At 42.3% G+C, this 26,321-nt stretch overlaps 1 protein-coding gene across 1 annotated transcript; it reads right to left on the bottom strand.

Annotated features, from left to right (window-relative positions):
- Positions 1-411: 411 nt before the first annotated feature.
- hmgb2a (high mobility group box 2a) lies at positions 412-5,838 on the bottom strand. The gene is made up of 5 exons (XM_080189464.1): positions 5,711-5,838; positions 3,166-3,328; positions 2,939-3,081; positions 2,686-2,860; positions 412-1,335 (listed from the first exon to the last, which is right to left on the bottom strand). Exons 2-5 carry the CDS (start codon positions 3,313-3,315, stop codon positions 1,165-1,167), a joined length of 639 nt encoding a protein of 212 aa, XP_080045590.1. The 5' UTR covers positions 3,316-3,328; positions 5,711-5,838; the 3' UTR covers positions 412-1,164.
- Between the last annotated feature and the right edge of the window lie 20,483 nt (positions 5,839-26,321).

The raw sequence follows: 26,321 nt of genomic DNA, 5'->3' as shown, positions 1-26,321 counted from the left end.
GCCATTCTTACCTGGTCTGGCTTACTTATGACTCCAGAGCCACAGCAACGTGTTTGGCTAGTCCAGTGGCATTTTAAAATCAGCGACACAGATGTCTCACAAATGAGTAAAAATGCATCTCAACTTTATGATTAAAAGCTCATTTCTCCTTGAAATCAAAGTTCTTCACATTTGTCTGAACCACCCTTAAAAGTCTATCTTCCTCCACTGGATACCAATACTGTGGTGTAAAATTACAATGCCAAAAAAATGTTTGGCCTAAATATTAAAAATGGTCCCATCTGAGATGGTATCAACAGTAACATGTTGGCAGCTGGGTCTCCTGCTCCATTTCATCACCAGCATAGGACAGTAATTTCATTCTTTATAGGGAGCTGGGAAGGGGTAAATGATTAGTTCTATACAAAAAAACATGTTCTACAACTTTATTTGCGTGGGTACTTTTTTTTTGTTTTCCAACAGTGTAAGCAGCCAATCATCAAAGCACACAAATTCTTTGTTTCATAAAGAAACCAAATTTTGTCTATTATATTCTTAAAATACATTTTGCACACAGGGTTCCAAGTGAGCATATATTAAAAAAAAACACATCTTCATGGTATCTCAAGTTCATTGGTCAGACATGCCTAATATGCATGATTGTATCCAGGTTACTCTGAAGATGACAATTTGTACCCACTTTACAATCTCAGACTGCAAAAAAAATAACTGCCAACTGCAAGATAATGTTTCAGTTTTATTAAAAAAAGTATTGATTCTTATCATGATCTAACATGAGAAGTTAGCAATCACATGTAGTGACAAAAGATCTACAAAAAACCATCCGCAAAAAATTGGTATTAACTGCATGACAAAAAAAAATCCTCACTACCTTTGCCATTGAAAATTCCACACAAAACATTAAATAGGCAATAACATTCCATCACTCTGGAGTCCCTCTCTTCTTGAAAGGCTGTGCCTTAAAAAAATCAGCTACTTACAATTAAAACAGTACAGGGCCTGGCTACGCAGTGTAAAAATACAACACTAACTATACACAGTTTTGTACAGTTTCTTTACACCTAAGCCATTGATCCAAATTACAAATGAGTTCACATTTCCTGTCTTTGCAAAAAAAAATAGATCAAGCTTAGACAAAGATCTTTTTTTTACATCTGGATTTATTTAATCGTCATCCTCATCATCTTCCTCTTCTTCCTCATCATCTTCCTCCTCTTCATCTTCATCCTCTTCTTCCTCCTCCTCTTCCTTCTTCTTCTTTGCAGCCTGAGCTGGCTTGGCAGCGGGTTTCTTACCAGTATCGCTCTTGCATTTGGCACGATAGGCTGCAACTTCCTAAAAAGCAAAATTGATGTTAACCACAGCACACTCAATAAGGCCTCACTAAACTTCAACAAGCTTATGTGGCTATTCCCAACTTTTAGCTATGAAAAGCTAGCACCTAACATCCCAATATGCTGGACTACAGTAAACTGGTCAGGGCAGTGGAACTACAAAAGTTAGGCATTTTGGCCTGCGGAATGCTATTACTGTTTCGCAAAATAAGAGAGAAAATCAAGCCCACCAATTTTCTGTAATTTGAATGGATGCTCCATGCTCAGAATCTTTGCCAAAGAATTCCCTACCTGTGTCTCTTTGAACATAACGTTTTGTGTGCATTTGCATACACCTCTATCAAGCTAGTGCATTTACACTATCTTTTCAACTATATACATGCACTGAAATATGCAAGATTAACCACCAACCCCAGTACACCAACTAAAGCGAGTAGCACTATCTAATAGTGATCAGTCATTTTGTGGGATGGTGCAACAGATGCAGATGAGGCAAATAGAAAGCATTATGCTCAAAGTCACACAGGTCTGTGGTTGATGTGGGATGGAGATTTGTAGAACTTGGGAGCAGAAGGATAATCACCTGGAATACTCTGCATGTGGTAAAAGTCTACAGTCTGCATTTGAGGATGAAGTCAAGCAGAAATCAAACATAGGGAATGGAAGTAGCCACTTATCTGGGCCTAACTCAAGTGTAAACTTGGCACGTAGAGAGACGCTGCAGAAAATCGTTCAGGATGAGATATTGCATAAGCCTCAAGCATGATTTAAATTCCTCAAGGGGAACCCAGGAAACAACTAACTTTTGTTAATCAAAATATTATGCTTTGTTGTATTGCACAAAATGGGGTGCAACGTGTATGTTGTAGATACTGGATTTTATAGTACAAATACAAAAAATGGATTATTCAGTGACCAAAGGTATGAATATTACAGAAGCGGGCGCACCCCATCACTTTCAGCTACCCAGCCAAAGTTGTAGTTTTCTCAGATTGGCACGGAGGAAAATGCAAAATAGGGCTAAGAGAAGTGCTTCCAATTACGAAATAGTTCCTTCCTCATTTGATCAGAAACTACTCCATCTGCTATGGTGACTTCAAATGGATATGCTTTACGAGTAACAAATCAGAATGAACAAACCTAACATGGATAAGTTAACGAGTGTAGGAACAGAAGTAAAGCAAATCTTGGTAAACCAAGGCACTTTTGTAGCTGATATCAACAGGTCTCTACATTTTCATGTTGTTAAGACTTTTCTTTTGTTCCCCACCAGAAGGTGGAGGCAGTGAAACAATTTTCCAGTTCACGGCTGCCAACATATTTAAAACACACAAAGTTTTCAAGTGTTTACCTTTTCATACTTCTCCTTTAACTTAGAGGCCTTCTGCTCATATGGTAGTTTATCCTTGGGTTGCACTGTGGACCACATCTCTCCCAGCTTCTTTGCAACATCCCCAATGGACATTCCAGGAGATTCACTCTTGATCTTTGGACGTTTCTCAGAGCAGAAAATGAAAAATGCTGATCTGCAAGAATGAACAATTTATTAAATAAAATATTTCTGTTGAGGAAAAAACCTCAAGTACTTCAACTGCAGTACATACGGTGGTCTCTTGGGGGCATTTGGATCCTTCTTCTTCTTCTTGTCCCCCTTTTGAGGGACATAGTTCTTCATCTCCCGATCATAACGGACCTTGTCATTCTTAGCCAGGTCTTCAAACTTTGACTTCTCTTTGTTCGACATGGTCTAGAAAGAAAACTATTCAAGCTATTACAGATACACAAATGAAGCTGGGGGCATTTCAAACGCAAAACTCAAAATCAGTCCCACCTTCCACCTTTCTGAGCATTTCTTTGAGAATTCTGCAAAGTTGACGGAGGCTTCGGGGTGTTTCTTCTTGTGCTCCTCTCGGCAAGTCTGCACAAAATATGCATACGAGGACATCTTGCCCCGGGGCTTATTGGGATCTTTTCTAACCATGGCTGGTTTGTATCTGTGATTTCGGGAAAGAAATGAAAAGGCTCAGGTAGTCTGAAAAATTAACTTGAGGAGCAAAATTAGTAAAGACAACCCTACAACCTCCTCCCCTTTCACGACATGTCACCAAGCCAAATGTCAATTGCTTACTTTTTTCTTTCTCCCCCTGCGCATAAAGTTTATTTATTAGTCACAAGTAAGGCTTACACCAACAATACAGTGAAGTTACTGTGAAGTTCCTTGTCCCATGGATATCCTTTTTCAGGACATCTTAAGAGCTTCACAGCCAATGAATTAGCTTTGAAGTAAGGACCACGGCCAGCAATGTGATAAATGACCAGGTAAGTGTTCTGGCATTAAGCAATTAATTTTCAATTTCACTGATTCTTATGCAAAATTAAAATGTGGCAGTTTGGGAAGCTTTAATTTGAAGGGTTACATGAATTTATCGCAAACTTGAGGTTAACTTTACTTTTGTAAGCCAAGGCAGTTTATATTCAGCCTTGGTTGCCAAATTTTTTTATGCATTATAAAGGTGTGGAAATCATCTCTATAAATGCACTTCTGAAACAGATCACTGGCTGTGAATCCATCAGAAGGTGATAACAAGGCTATAATGAAGAGTTGGATTTGTTTAGAACTGCCCTAAACCCAGATCCAATGAGCCATATGGCCTCTTTTAAGCACAATAAGGAGCTGTATTTCCTGTTGCCATCGCTTACAAACACACGTCAAAAAAGTGTAAGTTAATACCTTTGCTGCTCATGGCACCTAAAAGAAAATGATCTAATAGCCGAATCTGGTAGGAGGCCAGATGCATCTTTCATTTAACACCCATTGTTAGAGGTGCACATTCATCACCAATAGCCCCCCACCGTCTCCAAATCAGGTCAATGTAGTGTTTAGGTAACTACACTAGTTGAATTAAAATATCCTTGCGATCTGTTGCTCAACTATGATGAAACCCACACAGCTAACTATATGCTTACAAGTCAAAGGAAAAAACCATCTACAACTGAAATTGCATCAAGATTGAGGCTCTACAACATTCTTCATACATATAAAAAACTGCCATTAAAATAAATCCGTCCATTCTGAAAAACGAACACAGCCGCTCACATTTCAAACTTACATAAGCTGAACATACTTTTAAAAATGTCAAAAAAGTTTAATGCATTAAAACAATGTGCCCCAAAGTATCCGCACAAGCTCTTAAAATTAATAAATATGCCCCAAAGTATACACACAAACTCTTAAAATTAATTTTGCAGTGTTTAAAACAATGCACCCCAAAGTATACACACAAACTTTTAAAATCAATTTAATTTTGCACATTTTGTAGCACATTTACCCACGGATCTGATTAAATTAGGGGGTGGGTAGATTTTTAATCATGTACACATATAATGAAAAGTCTAGACACACCAAACTATTGTACACCTATGCAGCCAAAAAAAGGGGAAAAAGAGATAATCTGAAAAGAGAGGAGGAAAAAAAATCCTAGAAAGAAAAAAAAGGATGAAAGTAAACAAAACAAGAAAAATTAAAAGGAAGAAGCAAAAAAAAGGAGGGAGAAAGAAGAGATTAGAGAGGGAAAAAAAAGGGCGGGCTGCATAGCAGATGTGGAACTGCCTGGGTGTCTATCTACCTCCATTTTACACATACACACACAATAAGCAAGCAGATGGAGCAGGAAAAGAAACAAGAGAAGAGAAAGGGGGCAGCACTTGCACAAGTGCAACAACCAAAAAACAACACACACAGACACAGAAGAGGAGGGAAAAAAAGTAAAAGACATTTGCATTTTTTTAAAAGAAAAGAGGGGGAAAAAAATTAAAAACCAGACAGACTGTAGAAGAAAATTATGAGGTTCCAGATCAGAGGAAAATAAAGCAAGTCTGGGCAAATGTGGTATTGCTTTTCTCTGTCTCTCCCTCTCTCGCAATCACTGCGCACTTCCATTAAAGCATTGCAAACCCACAGGCGGCCATTTCCAAAAAAACACACCAAAAAAACTCACCCCCTTGGCTTTATCTTGGGGACAAAAAAAAATTACCTCCGTCCCAAAATCCAAACCAAAAGTTAAATTGCAAAAAAAAAATTTTAAATCCACGATTTTTTTGAAAAAACAACAAAATTAAAGCAGTTTTTTCTTTCCCTCCCCCATTCTTCTCATCACCCACACACACACTTTATAAAAACATTTAGTCCAAATGAAGTTGTCGTACTTTTTTAAACAAAATGCAAAAATATGTTTTCGATTTTTTAAAAAAGTCGATTAGATTTTAAAAGCAAGTTTTTTTTCTGCATGCCTTTTCTCTCACCGCGCACACACACATATTTATATGTACTTATATACAGACAGATACCGTACCATTATATACATAGGGATACCTACCAGGCTCACACTACACAAGGCGTCAATGGACTACAAAGCTACACAGGGCGCTGGTTCTCACTATACTGCTCTTCACCCCAGCTTGATTACACGTTTCCTTCCCCCCTCCCCACGGCTCGGCGCCCTGTCAGTCAGAGCCGCCGCTGGCACCCATTGGGTATGGGGGGCGGACCCCGGGGCTGCTCAGTCACCCGATTGGCTAAACTTCGCGTCAATCAGGGCAAGGGCGGAGCGTCACTGACCGCCAACGAGTTAGGTTGCACCACCCGTTTTACCAACCCTCGGTATAAAGGTCCCCTGCCCCTCCCCCCCTCCTCTCTATATCTGTGCTCCCCCCGCCCCCACCAACAATCGCTACGGGATGTACCAGTTTGAATCGCAGGCGCTCGTCAGCCGATTGGTCGGCGACCTCGCCGCTTTCGTCATCGGCCCAGCCACACAAGATTCGAATCGGCGGCGAATCGGAGGCTGATTGGTTGGCGGGGCTTTTGGTGGGGGAGGGGAAGGGAGGGGGCGATCGGCCACGCCTTCTCCTCCTCCCCCACAACTAGCCGTTGGAAGGTCACGTGCCCCTGTTTGAAAAAAAACGGTCAGGGAACGCTCGAGCGCCGCAGAGACAAAAGGACAGGTGTCAGCCGGAGTGTGCGGCAGTGTGCAGAGAGCCCACAGTCAGAGCAGTGTGGGTACAGAGTCTGGGCTCTTCATACACCCAAACAAAGAGAGAAAAAAAAACAATCTTACACCCATTTACTTTCTTTTTTGTGGAGGGTGGTAATAATTATAATACGGCATCACTCATCGTCTTCCTGCTTTTTGTACTTTGAAACCATTCCATTGTACAGCTAGAAGGACCTTTATTGCTCGTTTAGCAGTTCATCTGTGGGCGAGTTTATTTCCTTTAATCTGCCTCCCAAGCCTGAAAGGGTGATGTCTTACCATGTCATTAGCTTAGAGTCTGCTTAGGATCCTGCAAGTGATTTGATTTATTTTTCTCACATGTATTAACATACAGTGAGAAGTATTGTTTCTTCTGTGCTATACAGTCAAAGCATACCGTTCATACAGAAGGAAATGAGAGTGCAGAATGTAGTGTTACAGTCATAGCAGTCATAGAGAAAAATCAACTTAGTGGGAAGTAGGTCCATTCAAAAGTCTTGACAGCAGCAGGAAAGAAGCTGTTCTTGACCTTAAACTTTTGTATCTTTTTTCCGATGGAAGAAGGTGGAAGAGAGGATGTCCTTGTTGTATGGGGTCCTTGATTATGCTGGCTGCTTTGCCAAGGCAGTGGGAAGTGTAGACAGTGTCAATGGATGAAAGGCTGGCTTCAGTGATGGATTAGACTACATTCACGACCTTATACCAAGCTATGATTTAACCAGAAAGAATGCTTTCTATGGTGCATCTGTAAAAGTTGGTGAGAGTTGGAGTGGACCCACCAAATTTCCTTAGTCTGAGAAAGTAGAGGCGTTGTGCTTTCTTAACTATAGTGTTGGCATAGACAGGACAGGTTGTTGGTGATCTGGACAGGTTGTTGGTGATCTGGACATGTAAAAACTTGAAGCTCTTGACCCTTTCTATTTCATCCCTGCTGATGTAGGTAGGGGCATGTTCTCCTTTGCACTTCCTGAAGTCGATTACAGTTTCCTTTGTTTTGTTGACATTGAGGGAGAGATTATTGTTGCCGTACCAATTCACCAAAGTCTCTATCTTATTCCTGTACTCTGTCTCATCATTGTTTGAGATCCGACCCACTACGGTGGTGTTGTCAGCAAACGAATTGGAGGGGAATTTGGCCACACAGTCATAGGTGTATAAGGATTGTATTAGGGGGATTAGGCTTGTGGAGCACTGGTGTTGAGGATGATCGTGGTGGAGGTGTTGTCACCTGTCCTTATTGATGGTGGTCTGTGAGTTAGGAAGTTCAGGATCCATTCACAGAGGGAGGTGCCGAAGCCCAGGAAACGGAGTTTAGAGATGAGTTTGGAGATAATAGGTAATCTTAGCAAAATGGTTAGCATTGCTGCCTCACAGCACCAGGGACCCGGGTTCAATTCCCTGCTTAGGTCTCTGTCTGTGCAGAGTCTGTACGTTCTCCCCGTGTCTGCGGGCACTCCAGTTTCCTCCCACAGTCTGAAAGACGTGCTAGTTAGTTGCACTGGCCGTGCTAAATTTTCCCTCAGTGTACCTGAACAGGCATCGGAGTTTGGCAACTAGGGGATTTTTCACAGTAACTTCACTGCAATGCAAGCCTACTTGTGACACTAATAAAAAACTAAAACTTATACAAGAAAGCCAGATATGATCTAAGGAGACCCATCAAAGATACCAAAAGGCAGTCCCAGGCTAGCCACATGGATCCCTGCCGATGATGGCAAGGTCTGCAAGATATAACAGTCCATAAGAGAAAGGCATGTAAAATCACCAACTCCAACTGCTCCCTGATGAGCACAATCATTCTATGCCCGTTTTGAGCAAGAGGTCAGCGAGAACACGCCCTCCAACCTGGAAGCCCCGGATGAACCTGTATCAGAGGTCACCTTTGCAGATGTTAGAGCAACCTTCTCAAAGGTCAGCCCATGGAAAGCGACTGGCCGAGATCAGGTACCTAGAAGAACACTCAGATCCTGCGCAGACCAGCTGGCAGGGGTATTTGCAGAAATCTTCAAGCTTTCTTTATAACAATTTGAAGTCCCTATCTGCTCCAAAAAGATAGCTATCATCCTGGTACCAAAGAAAAGCCAAGCAACGTGCCTTAGTGACTATCATCTGGTGGCTCAGAGATGCATCATTATGAAATGTTTCAAAATGTTAGTCATGGCACAAATTAATTCTGGCCCCCCAGACTACCTGGATCCACTTTAGTTTGCCTATCGTCATAACAGGTCCACAGCAGACGCAACCTCCCTGGCCCTGCACTCAATCCTGGAACACCTAGATAACAAAGACACCTATGTCAGACTCCTATTTGTTGATTACAGCTCAGCCATTATTCCTACGAAACTCATCTCCAAAGTCCGTAGTCTGGGGCTTGGCTCCTCTGTTTGCAACTGGATCCTGAACTTCCTAACCCACAGACTGCAATCAGTAAGGATAGGCGACAACACCCCCTCCACAATCATCCTCAATACTGGAGCCCCACAAAGCTGTGTCCTCATCCTCCTACTGTGCTCCTTATACACCTATGACTGTGTGGCCAAATGCCCCTTCAACTCGATTTTCAAGTTTGCTGATGACACCACCGTAGTGAGTCAGATCTCAAACAATGACAAGACAGAGTACAGGAAAGGGATAGAGAATCTGTTGAACTGATGCAAGAACAATAATCTCTCTCTCCATGTCAACTAAGTGAAAGAGATAGTCATCAACTTCAGGAACATGCCCCTGTCTACATCAGTGGGGATGAAGTAAAAATGATCGAGAATTTCAAGTTTTTAGGCGTCCAGGTCACCAACAACCGACACTATAGTTAACAAAGCCCACCAATGCCTCTACTTTCTCAGAAGACTAAGGAAATTTGGCATATCTGCTGTGACTCTCACCAACCTTTACAGATGCACCATATACCGTAGAAAGCATTTTTTCTGGTTGTGTCATGGCTTGGTATGGCTCCAGCTCTGCCCAAGACTTCAAGAAACTACAAAGGGTTGTGAATGAAGCCCAGCCCATCAAGCAAACCAGCCTCTCATCCATTGACTCTGTCTGTACTTCCCGCTGCCACTGCAAAGCAGCCAGTGTAATTAAGGACCCTATGCACCGCGGATATGCCCTCATTCACTTTCTTCCATCAGGAAATAGATACAAAAGTCTGAAGTCACGTAGCAACAGATTCAAGAATAGCTTCTTCCCTGCTGCCATCAGACATTTGAATGGGCCTATCTCGCTTTCAGTTGATCTTTCTCTACTACCTAGCTATGACTGTAACACTATATTCTGTACTCTCTCTTTTCCTTCTGTATGAATGGTATGATTTGTCTGTATAACGTGCAAGAAACAATACTTTTTACTGTATACTAATACATGTGACAATAATAAATCAAATCAAATAAAAAGGATGCTGACATATAATCCCTTGAGATGGCTTTGTCATTGCATACAGAAACGTAGAAAATAGGAGCCCAGAATAGGTCATTCAACACCTTAAGACTGTTCTGATCCTCTATCTCAACATCATACTGCCGTGCTTGGAGGGTTTCGATGATTTTTCCCCCAGACCTTTAGAGTCTAGAAATCTATCTTCTTTCCTCAAGTATATTCAGTGAATTGGCTCCCCCAACCTTTTGTGGTCAATGATTCCACAGGTTCAGCACCCTCTGAATGGAGAAGTGTCTCCTCATCTCAGTCCTAAATAACCTTTGTTGTTTCCTGAGACTGTGACCCCTTGTTCTAGACTGCATCCAGTCCGTTCAACACCTTCAGAATTTTATATGTTTAATGAGATTCTCTCATTCTTCTAAATTCCAGTGAAGAAGCCTAGTTGACCCAATCCCTGTCTGTGTGACCAAGAATCAGTCTGGTTACCTTTCACTGCACTTCCTCTATGGCAACTACATTCTTAGATAAGGAGAGTCCAGCTGATTTGTGACCACATACCCACCTTTGCCCCAAATCTTAACTGACAAAAATCTATCTTTTTAAAAAATTTACAATTGATCCAACAGATGTGGGGAAAATTCCAAAGCACGCTGAAGAGGATGGCACAATGATTAGCACTGCTATCTCACAGTGCCAGGGACCTGGGCTCAATTTCAGCCTTGGGTCACTGTCTGTGTGGAGTTTGTACATTCTCCCCATGTCTGCGTCGATTTCCTCAGGGTGTTCTGGTTTCCTCTCACAGTCCAAAGATGTGTCGGTTAGGTTGATTGGCTATGCTAAATTAACCCTAGTGTCAGAAGGATTAGCAGGGTAAATATGAAGGGTTATGGGAATAGGGCCTGAGTGGGATTGTGGTTGGTGCAGACTCAATGGGCTGAATGCCCTGCTTCTGCACTGGAGGGATTCCGTGATGCTAATTTCTTAGATCATGTTTTTTCATCCCTGCAAAGGAGGGGGCAATCTTGAATTTTGATTCCGCTGGATGATGTGGGCCTAAAAGATTGAGGCCGGAATTTTACTGTTCAGCCACAGTAATCGGAGTGGGCGAGGGGTGGGCCATGGAAAGTGGGATTTTATGATTTTAGGACAAGCGAGGCTGTAAAATCCTGCCACAAAAATCAGTCAGGGAAGAATTAGGAGATAGTGATCAGTGTCATAAGGTTTAGGATTAGCTATGAAAAAGAGGAAGGAACAAGCATCCAGAGTGGTGGATATGGTGTGTACTCGGAGTTCGCAATATTCATTTTTGCATGCATGTTGTAGTCTGGTGCTATAGATAATGATGGTAGATGCTCCAATATTCTTTCCATCACATGTTCATCAGTTATCCCTCCCACTCTTAATGCCTGCCATTACAATTAGAAGAATTTGCACTGAGTTAACCAACCTCAATTATGAGATAAGAACTAGGAGCTAACATTAAAGGGAATCCAAAAGTTTTCTTTAGCTGTATGAAAAGTAGAAGGTAATGAGTGGTGTAGCTGATCAAGGGTCATATAGCAATCAATGCAGAGACACAGAGGGCATGGTTCAGGTACTAAATGAGCATTTTGCACCTATTTTTACCAAGGGAGCAGATATTGCCAAAATCCTAGTGAAAGAGGAAGTAATTGAGACACGGAGTGGACTAAATATTGATAAAGAGGTGGTATTCAACAATCCAGCTTAGCTAAGGTAAATCATCATGTACAGATTAGCTAAATCTAGAATTAGATGAACTCCATTCTTAACACCATATGGACTTCAGTTCAAGAAGGCAGCTCACCACCTTCTCAGTGGGCAGCACAGTGATTAACACTGCGCCTCTCAGTGCCAGGGATCCAGATTTGATTCTGGTTTGGATGACTGTGTGGAGTCTGCATGTTCTCCCCATGTCTGCATGGGTTTCCTCTCGGTGCTCCGGTTTCCTCCCACAGTACAAAAGATGCATTGGTGCATTGGCTGTGCTAAATTCACCCTCAGTGTACCCAAACAGGCGCCAGTGCATTTTCACAGTAACATCATTGCTGTGTTAATGTAAGCATGCTTGTGACTAATAAATAAACTTTTGGAAAGGGCAATGTGCAATAAATGATGGCCTGGCAAGCAAAACTTATATCTAATGAATGAATTAAAAGTTAAATTATTTGTCAACAAAGTCAAAGCTCCTAGAATAGAAAGGAGAGTGGAAACATGGATATAAAGTTGTCTAAATGACATTTAATGTTGGCAAGTGCGAGGTGGTCCACTTTGGTAGGAATAATGGTAGGAAGGACTATTACTTACGGGGCGAAAAACTGCAGCAGGCGACGGTGCAGAGGGACCTCGGGGTCCTTGTGCATGAGTCGCAAAAACTCAGCCTGCAGGTGCAGCAGGTGGTCAGGAAGGCGAAAGGGATGCTGGCCTTCATAGCGAGGGGGATTGAATATAAAAGTAGGGAGGTCTTGCTGCAGCTGTATAGGGCATTGGTGAGGCCACAGCTGGAGTACTGTGTGCAGTTTTGGTCGCCATACTTATGCAAGGATATTTTGGCCTTGGAGGGAGTGCAGAGGAGGTTTACTAGGCTGATACCGGAGTTGAGGGGGTTGAGCTATGAGGAGAGGCTGAATAAACTAGGCTTGTACTCGTTAGAGTTTAGAAGAATGAGGGGAGATCTCATTGAGACATATAAGATGATGAATGGGATGGATAGGATAGAGGTGGAGAGGCTCTTCCCGCTCAGAAAGGACAGTAGGACTAGAGGGCACAACCTCAAGATAAAGGGGGGGGGCGGTTTAGAATGGAGTTGAGGAGCAATTTCTTCACTCAAAGGGTGGTGAATCTCTGGAATTCTCTGCCCGTTGAAGTGGTGGAGGCTGCCTCGCTAAATATTTTTAAGACGCGGGTTGATGGGTTTTTGATAAGCGAGGGGATTAAGGGTTATGGGGAGAGGGCGGGAATGTGGAACTGAGCCACGACAGATCAGCCATGATCTTATTAAATGGTGGGGCAGGCTCGAAGGGCTAGATGGCCTACTCCTGCTCCTATTTCTTATGTTCTTATGTTCTTATGAAACAGAAAGTAGTGGTCAGCAATTATTTCTCAGATTGGAGGAAGTTATGTGGTTGGGTTCCCCACGGGTTGGTACTAGATGGCTGCTTTTCTTGATTTATGTTGATAACAGAATCATGTGCATGGAATAATTTCAAAAATTGCAGATGATGCAGCTTGGAAGTGTTGTGACATGTGAGGAATATAATAGTGGACTTCAAGAGCAGATAAACACGATGGTGGAATGGGCAGACAAGTAGCAGAATGAATTTGATGCAGAGAAGTGTGAAATAATACATTTTGGTAGGAAGAATGAGGCAAGGTGTGACTATTTACATAATACAATTTTAAACAGGCTTGCAGGAACAGAAGGATCTGCGGGTGTATGTGCATAAATTGTTGAAGATGGCAAGACATTTTGACAATGTGTTTATTGAGGCATATGAGGCTTTATAAATAGAGGTGTAGAGTACAAAAACAAGAAAGTTATGGGTGAACCTTTATAAAACACTGGTTTACCTGAACAGTTCCAATTCTGATCACTGTGCTTCAGAAAGGACATGAAGGCTTTAAAGATGGTGCAGAGAAGATTTACAAGAATAATTCCAGTGATAAGGATTTTAACGTTTAAAGTTTAAAAAGTTTTTTAGTGTCACAAGTAGGCTTACATTAAAACTGCAATGAAGTTATTGTGAAAATATCTGAGTAGCCGTATTCCTGTGCCTGTTCATGTACACTGAGGGAGAATTTAGCATGGCCAAATCATTATCATTAAAGAAGTAGTGTTAGATAAGTGAATGGGTACAAGTCTCCTGGCCCTGATGGAATGCATCCCAGGGTACTAAAAATGATGGCAAAAAAATAGCAAATGCACTCATGGTAATTTATCAAAATTTTCTGGAATCTAGTGTGGTTCCAGCAGATTGGAAAACAACATATGTGATGCCACTGTTTAAAAAAGAAGCTAGACAAAAGGCAGGTAACTATAGGCCCATTAGCTTAACTTCTGTAGTGAGGAAAATGGTTGAATCTATCAAGGAAGAAATAGCGATACATCTGGATAGAAATTGCCCCATTGGAAACACACAGCATGGATTCATGAAAGGTAGGTAACGTTTAACTAATTTAGTGGAATTCATTGAGGACACTACAAGCACTATGGACAACAGGGAACCAGTGGATGTTGTATAACTGGATTTCCAGAAGGCATTTGGCAAGGTGCTGCACAAAAGGCTGCTGCATAAAACAAAGGTGCACAATGTTATGTATTAGCATGGATAGAGGATTGGTTTACTAACCGAAGCAAAGAGATAAATGGGTATTTTGGAATTTAGAAGAATGAGGAGATATCTTATTGAAACACATAAAATTATGAAGGGAATAGGTAAGGTAGAAGCAGAGAGGTTGTTTCCACCAGCAGGTTTCAAAATAAGGGGAGCAAATTTAGGACTGAGTTGAAGGATTTTTTCACCCAAAGGGTTGTGAATTTGTGGAATTCCCTGCCCAATGAAGCAGTTGAGGCTACCTCATTGAATGTTTTTGAGACAAAGATAGATAGATGTTTGAACAGTAAAGGAATTAAGGGTTATGGTGAATGGGTAGGTAAGTGGAGCCGAGACCACAATATGATCAGCCATGATCTTATCGAATGGCGGAGCAGGTTCAAGGGGCCAAATGGCCTAGTCCTGCTCCTAGTTCTTATATTCTTATGTTAAAAGCATTTAATCAACACGTCTTTCGGACTGTGGGAGGATTATCAGTTATGTGGATAAGTGGAGAAGCTGAGTCTCTTCTTAGAGAGGAGAAAGTTGAGAGAAGATTTGATGGAGGTGGACAAAATCATAGGGGATCTGACTGAGTAGATAGAAACTGTTCACAATGGCAAAAGGCTTGTGAATCATGAGGACACCAGGTGGTTGACAAAATAACCAAAGGTGACATGAGGAAAGTTGCTTTTACAGACAGTGTGGTTAGGAACTGTAATTCACTGCCCAAGAATGTGGTGGAGGCAGATTGAACTGTAACTTTCAAAAGGAAATTGTAGAATTGTCTGAAGAGAAGAAAGTTTGCAAAGCGGTCAGGAAAGGGCAGAGGAATGGGCCACCTGAGTCGCTTTTGCAGAGAACTTATATATAAAGGGTCAATGGCCTCTTGTGCTATAACCATTCTATAATTGCTTTTTAAAAATTCATTTACAAGACATGGGCATTGCTGACTAGGCCATTATTTATTGCCCATCCTTAGTTGCCCTAGAGAAGACAGTGATGAGCTTCCATCTTGAATGTCTGCAGTCCATATGGTGTAAGTACGCTCACAGTCCTGTTAGGGAGGGAGTTTCAGGACTTTGACCCAAAAACATTGAAGGAATAAAGATTCCTAGTCAGGATGGTGGATGGTTTGAAGGGGAACTTGCAGGTGCTGCAGGGTGTACTCACTTGTCTGCTACCCTTGTTCTTCTATATTGTAGCAGCCATGGTTTGGAAGTTGCTGTCTAAGGAGCCTTGATGAGTTTCCACTGTGCATCTTATGGATGGTACACACTGCTGCTACTGTCGTTCAGTGGTGGAGGTAGTAAATGTTTGTGGACAGGGTTCCAATCATGTGGGCTACTTTATCCAGGATGGTGTTAAGCTTCTTGACTGTTGTTGCAATCATCCAAGCAAGTGGAGAGTACTCCATCATACTCCTGACTTGTGCCTTGTTGATGGTGGACAGATTGTGGGGATCGGGAGGTGAGTTACTCACCACAGAATTCCCAGTCTCTGACTTGCTCCTGAGTCCAGTTAAATTTCTTATTTAGTTAAGTTATTTACAAAAGAGAGTACCAAACTTCTACCACCCTTTATAGAAATGTTTTCTAATTTCACTCTTGAAAGGTCTGGTTTGAATTTGTAGACTATATTTCCTTATCCTAAACTCCGCATCCAGCCGAAATAGATTCTCCCAAGCTACCGTAACTGTTCCCTTTGAAAACTTCCATCAGATCACCCCTTAACCGTATGAATTCCAAGGAATACAACTCCAATTAGTGTAAAAGCAAAATACTGTGGAAACTAGAAATCTGAAATTAAAAAAAGTGGTAAAAAAGAGATAGAACAACAAGGAAGGTCCATGATAGGACAGATGATGGGAGACATTGGGCGGGATTTGCCCCAAAACCAGAAAATCCCACCCAAGGTCAACGGACCTTTCCATGGTTTGCCCTCCATGCCCGTTATGATTCACATGGTGGATGGAACAGGAAAATTTTCCCTATGACAAAGGGTCGATAGGAATAGCCAAAGGGTATAATACTGCGACAGGTAAAGAAACAAAAGATGTGTCCAGATGACTTCTGAAAGGCAGGATAATGTACAACTGTCATAAGAACATAAGAAATAGGAGCAGGAGTAGGCCATCTAGCCCTTCGAGCCTGCCCCGACATTCAATAACATCATGGCTGATCTGTTGTGGCTCAGTTCCACATTCCCGCTCTCTCCCCATAACCCTTAATCCCCTCGCTTATCAAAAACCCATCAACCCGCATCTTAAAAATATTTAGCGAGGCAGCCTCCACCACTTCAATGGGCAGAGAATTCCAGAGATTCACCACCCTTTGAGTGAAGAAGTTCCTCCTCAACTCTGTTCTAAACCACCCCCCCTTTATCTTGAGGCTATGCCCCCTAGTCCTACTGTCCTTTCTGAGCGGGAAGAGTCCCTCCACCTCTATCCTATCCATCCCATTCATCATCTTATATATCTCAATGAGATCTCCCCTCATTCTTCTAAACTCTAACGAGTGCAAGCCTAGTTTATTCAGCCTGTCCTCAAAGCTCAACCCCCTCAACTCTGGCATCAGCCTAGTTAACCTCCTCTGCACTCCCTCCAAGGCCAAAATATCCTTGCGTAAGTGCGGTGACCGAAACTGCACACAGTATTCCAGCTGCGGCCTCACCAGTGCCCTATACAGCTGCAGCAAGACCTCCCTACTTTTATATTCAATCCCCCTCGCTATGAAGGCCAGCATCCTGGGACTTTGATGTTGTGGCCATTTCAGAGACATGGATAGAGCAGGGTCAGGAATGGTTGTTGCAGGTTCCGGGGTACAAATGCTTTAGTCGGAGTAGAGAAGAAGGTAGAAGGGGGGGGTGGGGTAGCATTGCTAGTCAAGGACTGTATCACAGTGTCGGAGAGGAAGTTTGATGAGGACTTGTCAGTTGAGGTAGTATGGGCGGAGATTAGAAATAGGAGAGGAGAGGTCACCCTGTTGGGAGTCTTTTATAGACCTCCTAAAAGTTCTAGAGAGGTTGAGGAAAGGATTGCGGAGTCAATCCTGGTTAGGAGTGAAAGTAATAGGGTAATTGTTATGGGGGACTTTAACTTTACGAATATTGATTGGAATTGCTATAGTTCTAGCTCGTTAGAGGGGTCAGTGTTTGTACAAAGCGTGCAGGAAGGTTTTTTGACTCAGTATGTAGATAGGCCAACTAGAGGTGAGGCTATATTGGATTTGGTGCTGGGAAATGAGCCAGACCAGGTGCTAGACTTGGAAGTTGGTGTGCATTTTGGTGATAGTGACCACAATTCGGTTACGTTCACCTTAGTGATGGGAAGGGATAGGCATGAACCTCGGGTCAGTAGTTTTAGCTGGGGTAAGGGTAATTATGAGGCTATTAGGAGTGAATTAGGAAGCATAGATTGGACTAGGAGATTACAGGGACTGGGAACGTCCGAAATGTGGAGTTTTTTCAAGGAGCAGCTACTGCGAGTCCTTGATAGGTATGTCCCTGTCAGGCATGGAGGAATTGGTAGATCTAGGGAACCGTGGTGCACTTAAAGAGTTGAGTCGATGGTTAAAAAGAAAAAGGAGCCTTATGTTCGGATGAGATTTGAGGGCTCAGGTAGTGCACTAGAAAGCTTTAGATTGGCTAGGAGGGAGTTGAAGAGGGAGTTAAGAAGGGCTAAAAGAGGACATGAGAAGATCTTGGCTGATAGGATTAAGGAGAATCCTAAGGCATTCTATAGGTATGTCAGGAACAGAAGGTTGGTCAGGGCAAGATTAGGGCCAGTTATAGACAGCAGAGGGAAGTTGTGTGTGGAACCGGAGGAGATTGGAGAAGCATTGAACCAATATTTCTCTTCGGTGTTCACGCAGGGGGACATGAATATAGCTGAGGAGGACACTGGGTTGCAGGGGTGTAAAATAGACAGTATTACGGTTGATAAGGGGGATGTGCTGGATATTCTTGAGGGGCTGAAAATAGATAAGTCCCCTGGTCCGGATGGGATCTACCCTAGGATTCTCTGGGAGGCTAGAGAGGTGATTGCAGAGCCTCTGGCTCTGATCTTCAGGTCGTCATTGGTCTCTGGTGTAGTCCCGGAGGATTGGAGGATAGCGAATGTTGTCCCATTGTTTAAGAAGGGGAACAGAGACTTTGCCGGGAATTATAGACTGGTGAGTCTTACTTCTGTTGTGGGCAAGGTTTTAGAAAAAATTATTAGGGATAGGATTTATAGTTATTTGGAGTGTAATGAATTGATTAGAAATAGTCAGCATGGTTTTGTAGCGGGTAGGTCGTGCCTTACTAACCTTATTGAGTTTTTTGAGAAGGTGACCAAAGAGGTGGATGGGGGCAAGGCAGTTGACGTGGTATATATGGATTTTAGTAAGGCGTTCGATAAGGTTCACCATGGTAGGCTTCTGCAGAAAATGCAGATGTATGGGATTGGTGGTAATTTAGGTACTTGGATCAGGAATTGGCTATCAGATAGGAGACAGAGGGTGGTGGTTGATGGTAAATATTCATCATGGAGTTCGGTTACGAGTGGTGTGCCTCAGGGATCTGTTTTGGGGCCACTGTTGTTTGTAATCTTTATTAATGATCTGGATGAGGGTATAGTTGGGTGGATTAGTAAATTTGCTGATGACACCAAAGTCGGAGGTGTGGTAGATTGTGAGGAAGGGTGTCATAGTCTGCAGGGAGACTTAGATAGGTTGCAGAGCTGGGCCGAGAGGTGGCGGATGGAATTTAATGTGGAGAAGTGTGAGGTAATTCACTTTGGTAGGAGCAACAGATGTGTCGAGTATAGGGCTAACGGGAGGACTTTGAATAGTGTGGATGAACAGAGGGATCTAGGTGTATGTGTACATAGATCCCTGAAAGTTGGGAATCAAGTAGATAAGGTTGTTAAGAAGGCGTACGGTGTCTTGGCGTTTATTGGTAGGGGGATTGAATTTAGGAGTCGCAGCGTCATGTTGCAACTGTACACTACTCTGGTGTGGCCGCACTTGGAGTACTGTGTGCAGTTCTGGTCCCCACATTACAAGAAGGATGTGGAGGCTTTGGAGAGGGTGCAGAGGAGGTTTACTAGGATGTTGCCTGGTATGGTGGGGAGGTCCTATGAGGAGAGACTGAGGGATTTAGGGTTGTTTTCGTTGGAAAGAAGGCAGCTAAGAGGGGATCTTATTGAAACATATAAGATGATTAGAGGTTTAGATAGGGTGGATAGTGATAGCCTTTTTCCTCGGATGGAGAAAGCTAGCACGAGGGGGCATGGCTTTAAATTAAGGGGGGGTAGCTACAGGACGGATGTCAGGGGTAGGTTCTTTACCCAGCGGGTGGTGAGGGATTGGAATGCCCTGCCTGCTGCAGTTGTAAATGCGCCTAGTTTGGGGGCATTTAAGAGATCTGTGGATAGGTTTATGGACGAAAAGGGATTGGTATAGGCTAGTGGGTCATTGTTTTTGTAACTGGTCGGCGCAACATCGTGGGCCGAAGGGCCTGTTCTGCGCTGTAATGTTCTATGTTCTATCCCATTAGCCTTCCTGACCACCTGCTGCACCTGCAGGCTGGGTTTTTGTGACTCATGCACAAGGACCCCGAGGTCCCTCTGCACCGTCGCATGCTGCAGTTTTTCGCCATGTAAGTAATAGTCCTTCCTACCATTATTCCTACCAAAGTGGACCACCTCGCACTTGCCAACATTAAATTCCATTTGCCAGTTCCTGGCCCATTTGCCCAGCCTATCTAGATCCTTCTGCAGACTCTCCACAGCCTCTGCGCAATTTGCCGTTCCACCAATCTTGGTGTCATCAGCAAATTTCGACACCATACACTCGGTTCCCTCCTCCAGATCATCTATATAAATGGTAAATAGCTAAGGCCCCAGCACTGACCCCTGGGGCACTCCACTAGTCACCAACCGCCAATCCGAATAGCACCCATTGACCCCCACTCTCTGCCTCCTATTAGACAGCCAATCCTCTATCCACGCTAACACCCTACCCCCAACTCCATGCCCCCTGACCTTCTGCAATAACCTCTTGTGAGGTACCTTGTCAAACGCCTTCTGAAAATCAAGAAAGACCAGATCCACCGGCTCTCCTCTATCCACCGCCCTAGACACATCCTCATAGAACTCCAATAAATTCGTCATCAAAAAGTATAAACCAGGACAACAAGATTAAGGCTAATAGATGCAAAGAAAACAAAATGACATGGGTGGGTGAAGGAGCAGGGATTACAGTCTGAAAATATTGAACTCGATGTTGAGTCCAAAAGGCTGTAAAGTGCCTAATCAAAGGAAATGGTGCTGTTCCTTGATCTTACATTTTGATTAATTGGAACACTGAGTTAGGCCGAGGACAGAGGTGTCAGCATCAGCAATGTAGAGAATTAAAATGGCAAGCCACCAGAAGCTTTGTATAATGCTTATAAAACAAATGAAAGAGTTCTACAAAATGGTCATCCAGTGCATTTGGTTTTTCCAATGTAGAGGAAACCACATTGTGAGCAACAAATGTGGTAAATTGAAAGAAGTTCATGTAAATTGCTGCTTCACCGCCAAAGAGTGTCTGATGCCTTGGATGATGAGGAGAGAGAAAGTAAAAAGGTGGGTGGTCTGCACTTGCATTTATATAGTATATGATCCTCAGTACCCAGTAGCCAGCTAATTTCAAATTATATTCAGGTACCAGAGTGACTGTCCTGTCAGACGAGGAACCATGGCTCCAAGATCATTGGAGCCAAACAGCAGACATTCCCTCCACTGTATGAAGCAGAGTAATCTGACGACTAGACCTTGGCTTGATGCTTGAACCACTGAGATATGATGACATATAAATCAGCTTTGAATAAATTCAATAACCGAGTCTCCACTCCTTCCTGTGGAAGAAAATTCCACAGACTAAAACCCTCTGAAAGAAAACAACTCTCCTCGCCTCCATCTTAGTGTATAAGTCTCTTCTTAAACAATGCCCTCTGGTTCTAGTGTCTCTTACAAGAGGAAGCATCCTCCCATTCGCTACTCTGTCAAGTCCCCTGAGGATTTTCATGTTTCAATAAAATCATCTCTCATTCTTCTAAACCCCAATGGGTACCTAGTCAACCTTTTTCATAAGGTAAGCCCTTCACCCCAAAATTAAGCCAAATGAACCTTCTCTGACTGTTTCTGACACAATTATACCCCTTTTCAAATAAGGCACCCCAAACTGTACACACTCCAAATGTGATCTCATCAAGGCCCTGTAAAATGGTCTTGTTGTACTTTATCTATTTTCCCTGCTTTAGTATTCTAATCTGCTTGCAATAAACACTAACATTCAATTTGCCTTCTTAATCACCTGCATACTAACTCTATATATGATTCATGTACCAGGATACCATTACTCACCAATCAGATTTCACAATCTTGCTATTTAAATAGTATACAGCTTTGCTATTCTTCCTGCCAGTTTCCTCTGATACTCGACCTTTCTGCCAGTACCTTCTGACTATTGACTTTGTCCAGACCCCTCATGAATTAAAGCACCTCTATCAGATCTCCACCCATATTTTTCCCAGTGTCAATTCATTTTAACCTGTCTTAATGTCTCCTGATGTTTTCTCGTCAGTCATATTTGGTTGACTGACCTATAGTTGCTGAGTTCATCTCTCCCTGCTTTTTGAAACTAGGTGTATAATTTTCAAAGATCCCGTCCTCTAACGCTATTACAATAGCAAAGGAGGATTGGAACATTGTGGCAATTTCCACCCTTACATCCCTGAGCAAACGGGTGCATTCCATCTGGACTAGATGCTTTTTCTACTTTAAGGGCTGCCGACCTGCTTACTATTTCATGTTTATCCATTTTACCTAGTCCAATTTCTTTAACATCTGTTTATTTTGCCATTCTTGGCAGCATTTTCTTCTTTGGTCAAGACAGATGCAATGTACATTAAGTCCCTCAGTATTGCGCTTTGCCTCCGCAAGAAGATCTTTTTGTTTTTTATCGGCCGTACCTTCTTTTTTTCTGTGGGTTTCCTTTTGTGTCATTCACTAATCTATTATTAGATACTCTCTTTGCTTCTCTTACTTCCTTTTTCTGGTCTCCCCTGTACTGTGTTTTCAGCTTGGTTGTACACTGAATTATGAACCTGACATTTGTCATAAACCTCCTTCTATTTCATTTTAATTTCTAGATCTTTAGTTATCCAGGGACCTCTAACTTTAAGCTTAAAGTTTATTTACTAGTGTCATAAGTAGGCTGACATTAACACTGCAATGAAGTCACTGTGAAAATCCCCTAGTTGCCACACTCCGGCACATGTTTGGGTATACTGAGGGAAAATTTAGCATGGACAATGCACCTAACCAGCATGTCTTTTGGACTGGGAAGAAACCGGAGCACCCGGAGGCAACCCACACAGACACGGGGAGAACATACAAATTCTACACAGACAGTGACTCAAGCTGGTCACTGGCACTGTGAGGCAGTAGTGCTAACCACTGTGCCACCGTGTTGCCAGAAATGCTCTTCTGTTCCAACCACATCCTCACCCACCACCAGTGGAAATGTCCCTAGTCTATATCCCAACTATGTCCTTCTGAATGGCTTCCATTGCTAATTTACTGTTTCTCCTGCCAATCTCCTATTTCATTCCACTTGGACTAGATCCCATAATGAAATGAGTGAAAGTCGGCTTCCAGTTTAAGTATGTTTACATCTGCCCTTGTCCTTTTTGCATGAATACTCATGTTTATTGTGATCCACTGAGTCATGATCCGCTTACACAATATATCATTTTGCAGAACTTGATTGTGCATAGCTCTAGTTCTCATTTGGCTCGTAACATACTGACCATATTCTCTGCATATGCTTCAGAAATTTCTCTCCCTCTTCCCCGTTTGTATTTTAATTTTCTCAGTCTACATTAGGATAACTAAAATTCCCCATTATTGGTAAAGTTTTTGCACTTTTCTGCATTTTACCTGAAAACATTTTGTCCTCAATCATCTGCCCATTTACGGCTAGTCTATATGCCCAGCAGTATCATAACTCCCTCATTCTACCAAATATATTCCAGCTTTGAATTCAGCACATCATCCCTTTACAATGCACTAAACAGTGCCTTTCCCAATACTGTCATTCTATCTTCCTTTTTGTCTTCTCTCAACTTCCGTGAGTACATTGTAGCCAGGAATATTAAGAACACATTCCTCTTCTTGTTTAAGCCAGATCTCCATTATTGCTACTATACCATAATTCTATCTGGCTACTTGTGCCTTTCTCACACCAATTACTATTTACCTCTTCCATGCATCTATACACAGGCACGCTAAGCCCATCTTAATTGGCCTTGCATTCCCCCGCAGACATGGCCGTGCCTGGTTCTTTTTATTTTTGAACTGCTCTTAAAGTTTAAAGTTTATTTATTAGAATCCCAAGTTGGTTTTCACTAAGATTGCCATGAAGAACAAAGAACAAAGAAAATTATAAAATAGGAACAGGCCCTTCGGCCCTCCAAGCCTACACTGACCATGCTGCCTGACTTAACTAAAACTCCCTACCCTTCCGGGGCCATATCCCTCTATTCCCATCCTATTCATGTATTTGTCAAGACACCCCTTAAAAGCCATTATCGTATTCGCTTTGACTACCTCCCCCAGCAGCGAGTTCCAGGCACCCACCACTCTCTGTGTAAAAAGTCTGCTCGTACATCTTCTTTAAGCATGCACCTTGCACCTTAAACCTGTGCCCCCTATGGATTGACTCTTCCACCCTGGGAAAAAGCTTCTGACTATCCACTCTGTCCATGCCTCTCATAATCTTGTAGACTTCTATCAGGTTGCCCCTCAACCTCCATCATTCCAGTGAGAACAAACCAAGTTTCTCCAACCTCCCTTCATAGCTAATACCCTCCATACCAAGCAACATTCTGGTAAATCTTTTCTGTACCCTCCCAAAACCTCCACATCTTTCTGATAGTATGGCGACCAGAATTGAACATTATATTCCCAGTGCGGCCTAACTAAAGTTCTATAACGCTGTAGCATGACTTGCCAATTTTTAAACACAATGCCCCGGGTGACGAAGGTAAGCAAGCCCTATGCCTTTTTGATGACCTTCTCCACCTGCGTTGCCACTTTCAGTGACCTGTGTACCTGTATAACCAGATCCCTTTGCCTATCAATACTCTTAAGGGTTCTGCCATTTTCAGTATATTTCCGATCCTTATTAGACTTTCCAAAATGCATTACCTCACATTTGAAGTTCCTATGAAAATCTCCTAGTTGCCATATTCTGATGTCTGTTTGGGTATACTGCGGGAGAATTTAGCGTGGCTAATGCATTTAACCAGCACATCTTTTGGACAGTGGGAGGAAACTGGAGCACCCGGAGGAAACCCATGCAGACACGGGAGAAAGTGCAGGCTCCGCACAGACAGTGACCCAAGCGGGATCAAACCTGGGCCCTTGATGTTGTGGGGCAGCAGGGCTAACCACTGTGCCACCATGCCACCCCATCGAATATTCTAATACTGTTTGATAATATGCTTCATTTATTGTCAGCCTGCCAATGACTACCTTACTCACAATTTCCATTTTTTTCAGTACTTCCTCATCCTATTTCCATGGAGGACATTTATTTCCCATTTTTGAAGATTAACCATATCTCACAGACATGGGAAAATTAATTCAACAGTAGATTTGTTGTGTGCAACGCCACAGAAGTTGTACAAGAGAGCCTTCAGATGAAGCAGGGTTAGACGGCAATAGTAATTGGATCACAGCCTGTCAGCATCGTTTTGTATCTGTTTTAAAGTTGTACATTACAACCTTATTTTATATTTATTATATTTATTATGAAACAACCAATCTAAACTTGTCATCCTATAATTATGCCCTTCCATAAAGTGCCTCAGTTGGAGGTGGAGGTGGAGAAAGATGTAATTACAGCATCACAATTTAACATTGACAATTTCCACCATAAATATATTGGAAGTTATAATGGAAAAAATTGACAGAATCAAATGTAGGTTTGTGTTTTTGTTTAATATTTAGAGATATTTGCTGCTCTCTGGTCATTTAGTGTCATCTTACCTTTAAGATCTGTCAATGCCTAGGCTTTTTTAAACTTGCTAGCTTGAAAGATATGGCTTACATTTATGTTAATGTGTCCTGTTGTGGTCATTTCATTCCTCACATCGTCTAGATAGTTATTTGTTTAGGGAGTCTTTTCCTTGTAAATCTGTTATAACCAAGTCCCGATGCTGCTTGCAAGTTGCAATGACTGAGTGCAGGTTGGAGACAGGCATACAACAGTTTGCCCATTTTCTGTCTACAACCTTCACTCTCTGCAAGTGCAAATCCTCACAAGGCAGCTTTAGAGCAAATATTGCATATACCGCATTTTTGGCAACATTTAAATTGGTGATGAGAATCAGGAGTAGGTTGGGGTAATAACCCTAATGGCTGTTGGCAGATCAAGATGTAGTGTGGGTTATCTGATGAGTACAGTTATTACATATGTAACTTGCAGTGAAGGCCTGACATTGGGGCAGAAACTGTTTTTCAATGATTTTTATTCGTTCTCTGTCTTTCTTGTTCTTTTCTTGGATTCACCCAACATTTCCCCAAATTTTAAATTCTCTCCATTTTGTTTTTCCCTTCCATTTTTGTCTTTTGTTTTTCTTTGTATCTCTCTCTTCTAGTTCTGTTGTCTTCTGAGTTTCTCTCTCTCCCACAACCTCACCTTTTCCCTTCTCTTCTGACAATGGATAAATTACTGAAGGAGCTTATTGCTTTTCAACCATTCTTGGGACCAAAAGGGAAAATCTCAGCAAGTCTGGCAGCATCTGTAGGGAGAGAAAAGGGCTGACATTTCAAATCCAGATGACCCTTTGTCAAAGCTGTGCAAACTTTATAAAGTCAAGTAAGGTAATTAGCAATAGTCCATGAGGATCCACACACTCCTCTCTGTCTCTGTTAGAGACAAGTTTACTATATTATACTGTATTTGTACAAGTATTTATGCTTGGAATGTGAGCTTTGCTGGCCAGGCCAACATTTATTGTCCATCACCAATTAAGCAATTGATGGTGAGCCTCCTGCAATTGAGTGCCTTTTTTGACCATTTCAAAGAGTATTTAAGAGTCATGGACCTGGAGTTACATGTAGGCCAGACCAGCTAAGAATGACAAATTTCCTTACCTAAAGGGCATTAGTAAACATGATTTTTTTTTACTTTGGTAAGTTATAGATCATGGGC

This window comes from Carcharhinus amblyrhynchos, chromosome 5 (genome assembly GCF_965287045.1).
Source record: "Carcharhinus amblyrhynchos chromosome 5, sCarAmb.v2.hapA, whole genome shotgun sequence".
Taxonomy (NCBI): Eukaryota; Metazoa; Chordata; class Chondrichthyes; order Carcharhiniformes; family Carcharhinidae; genus Carcharhinus; species Carcharhinus amblyrhynchos.
Note: the sequence above shows the minus strand (reverse complement) of the source record. Positions and strands in the feature narration are given on the sequence as shown.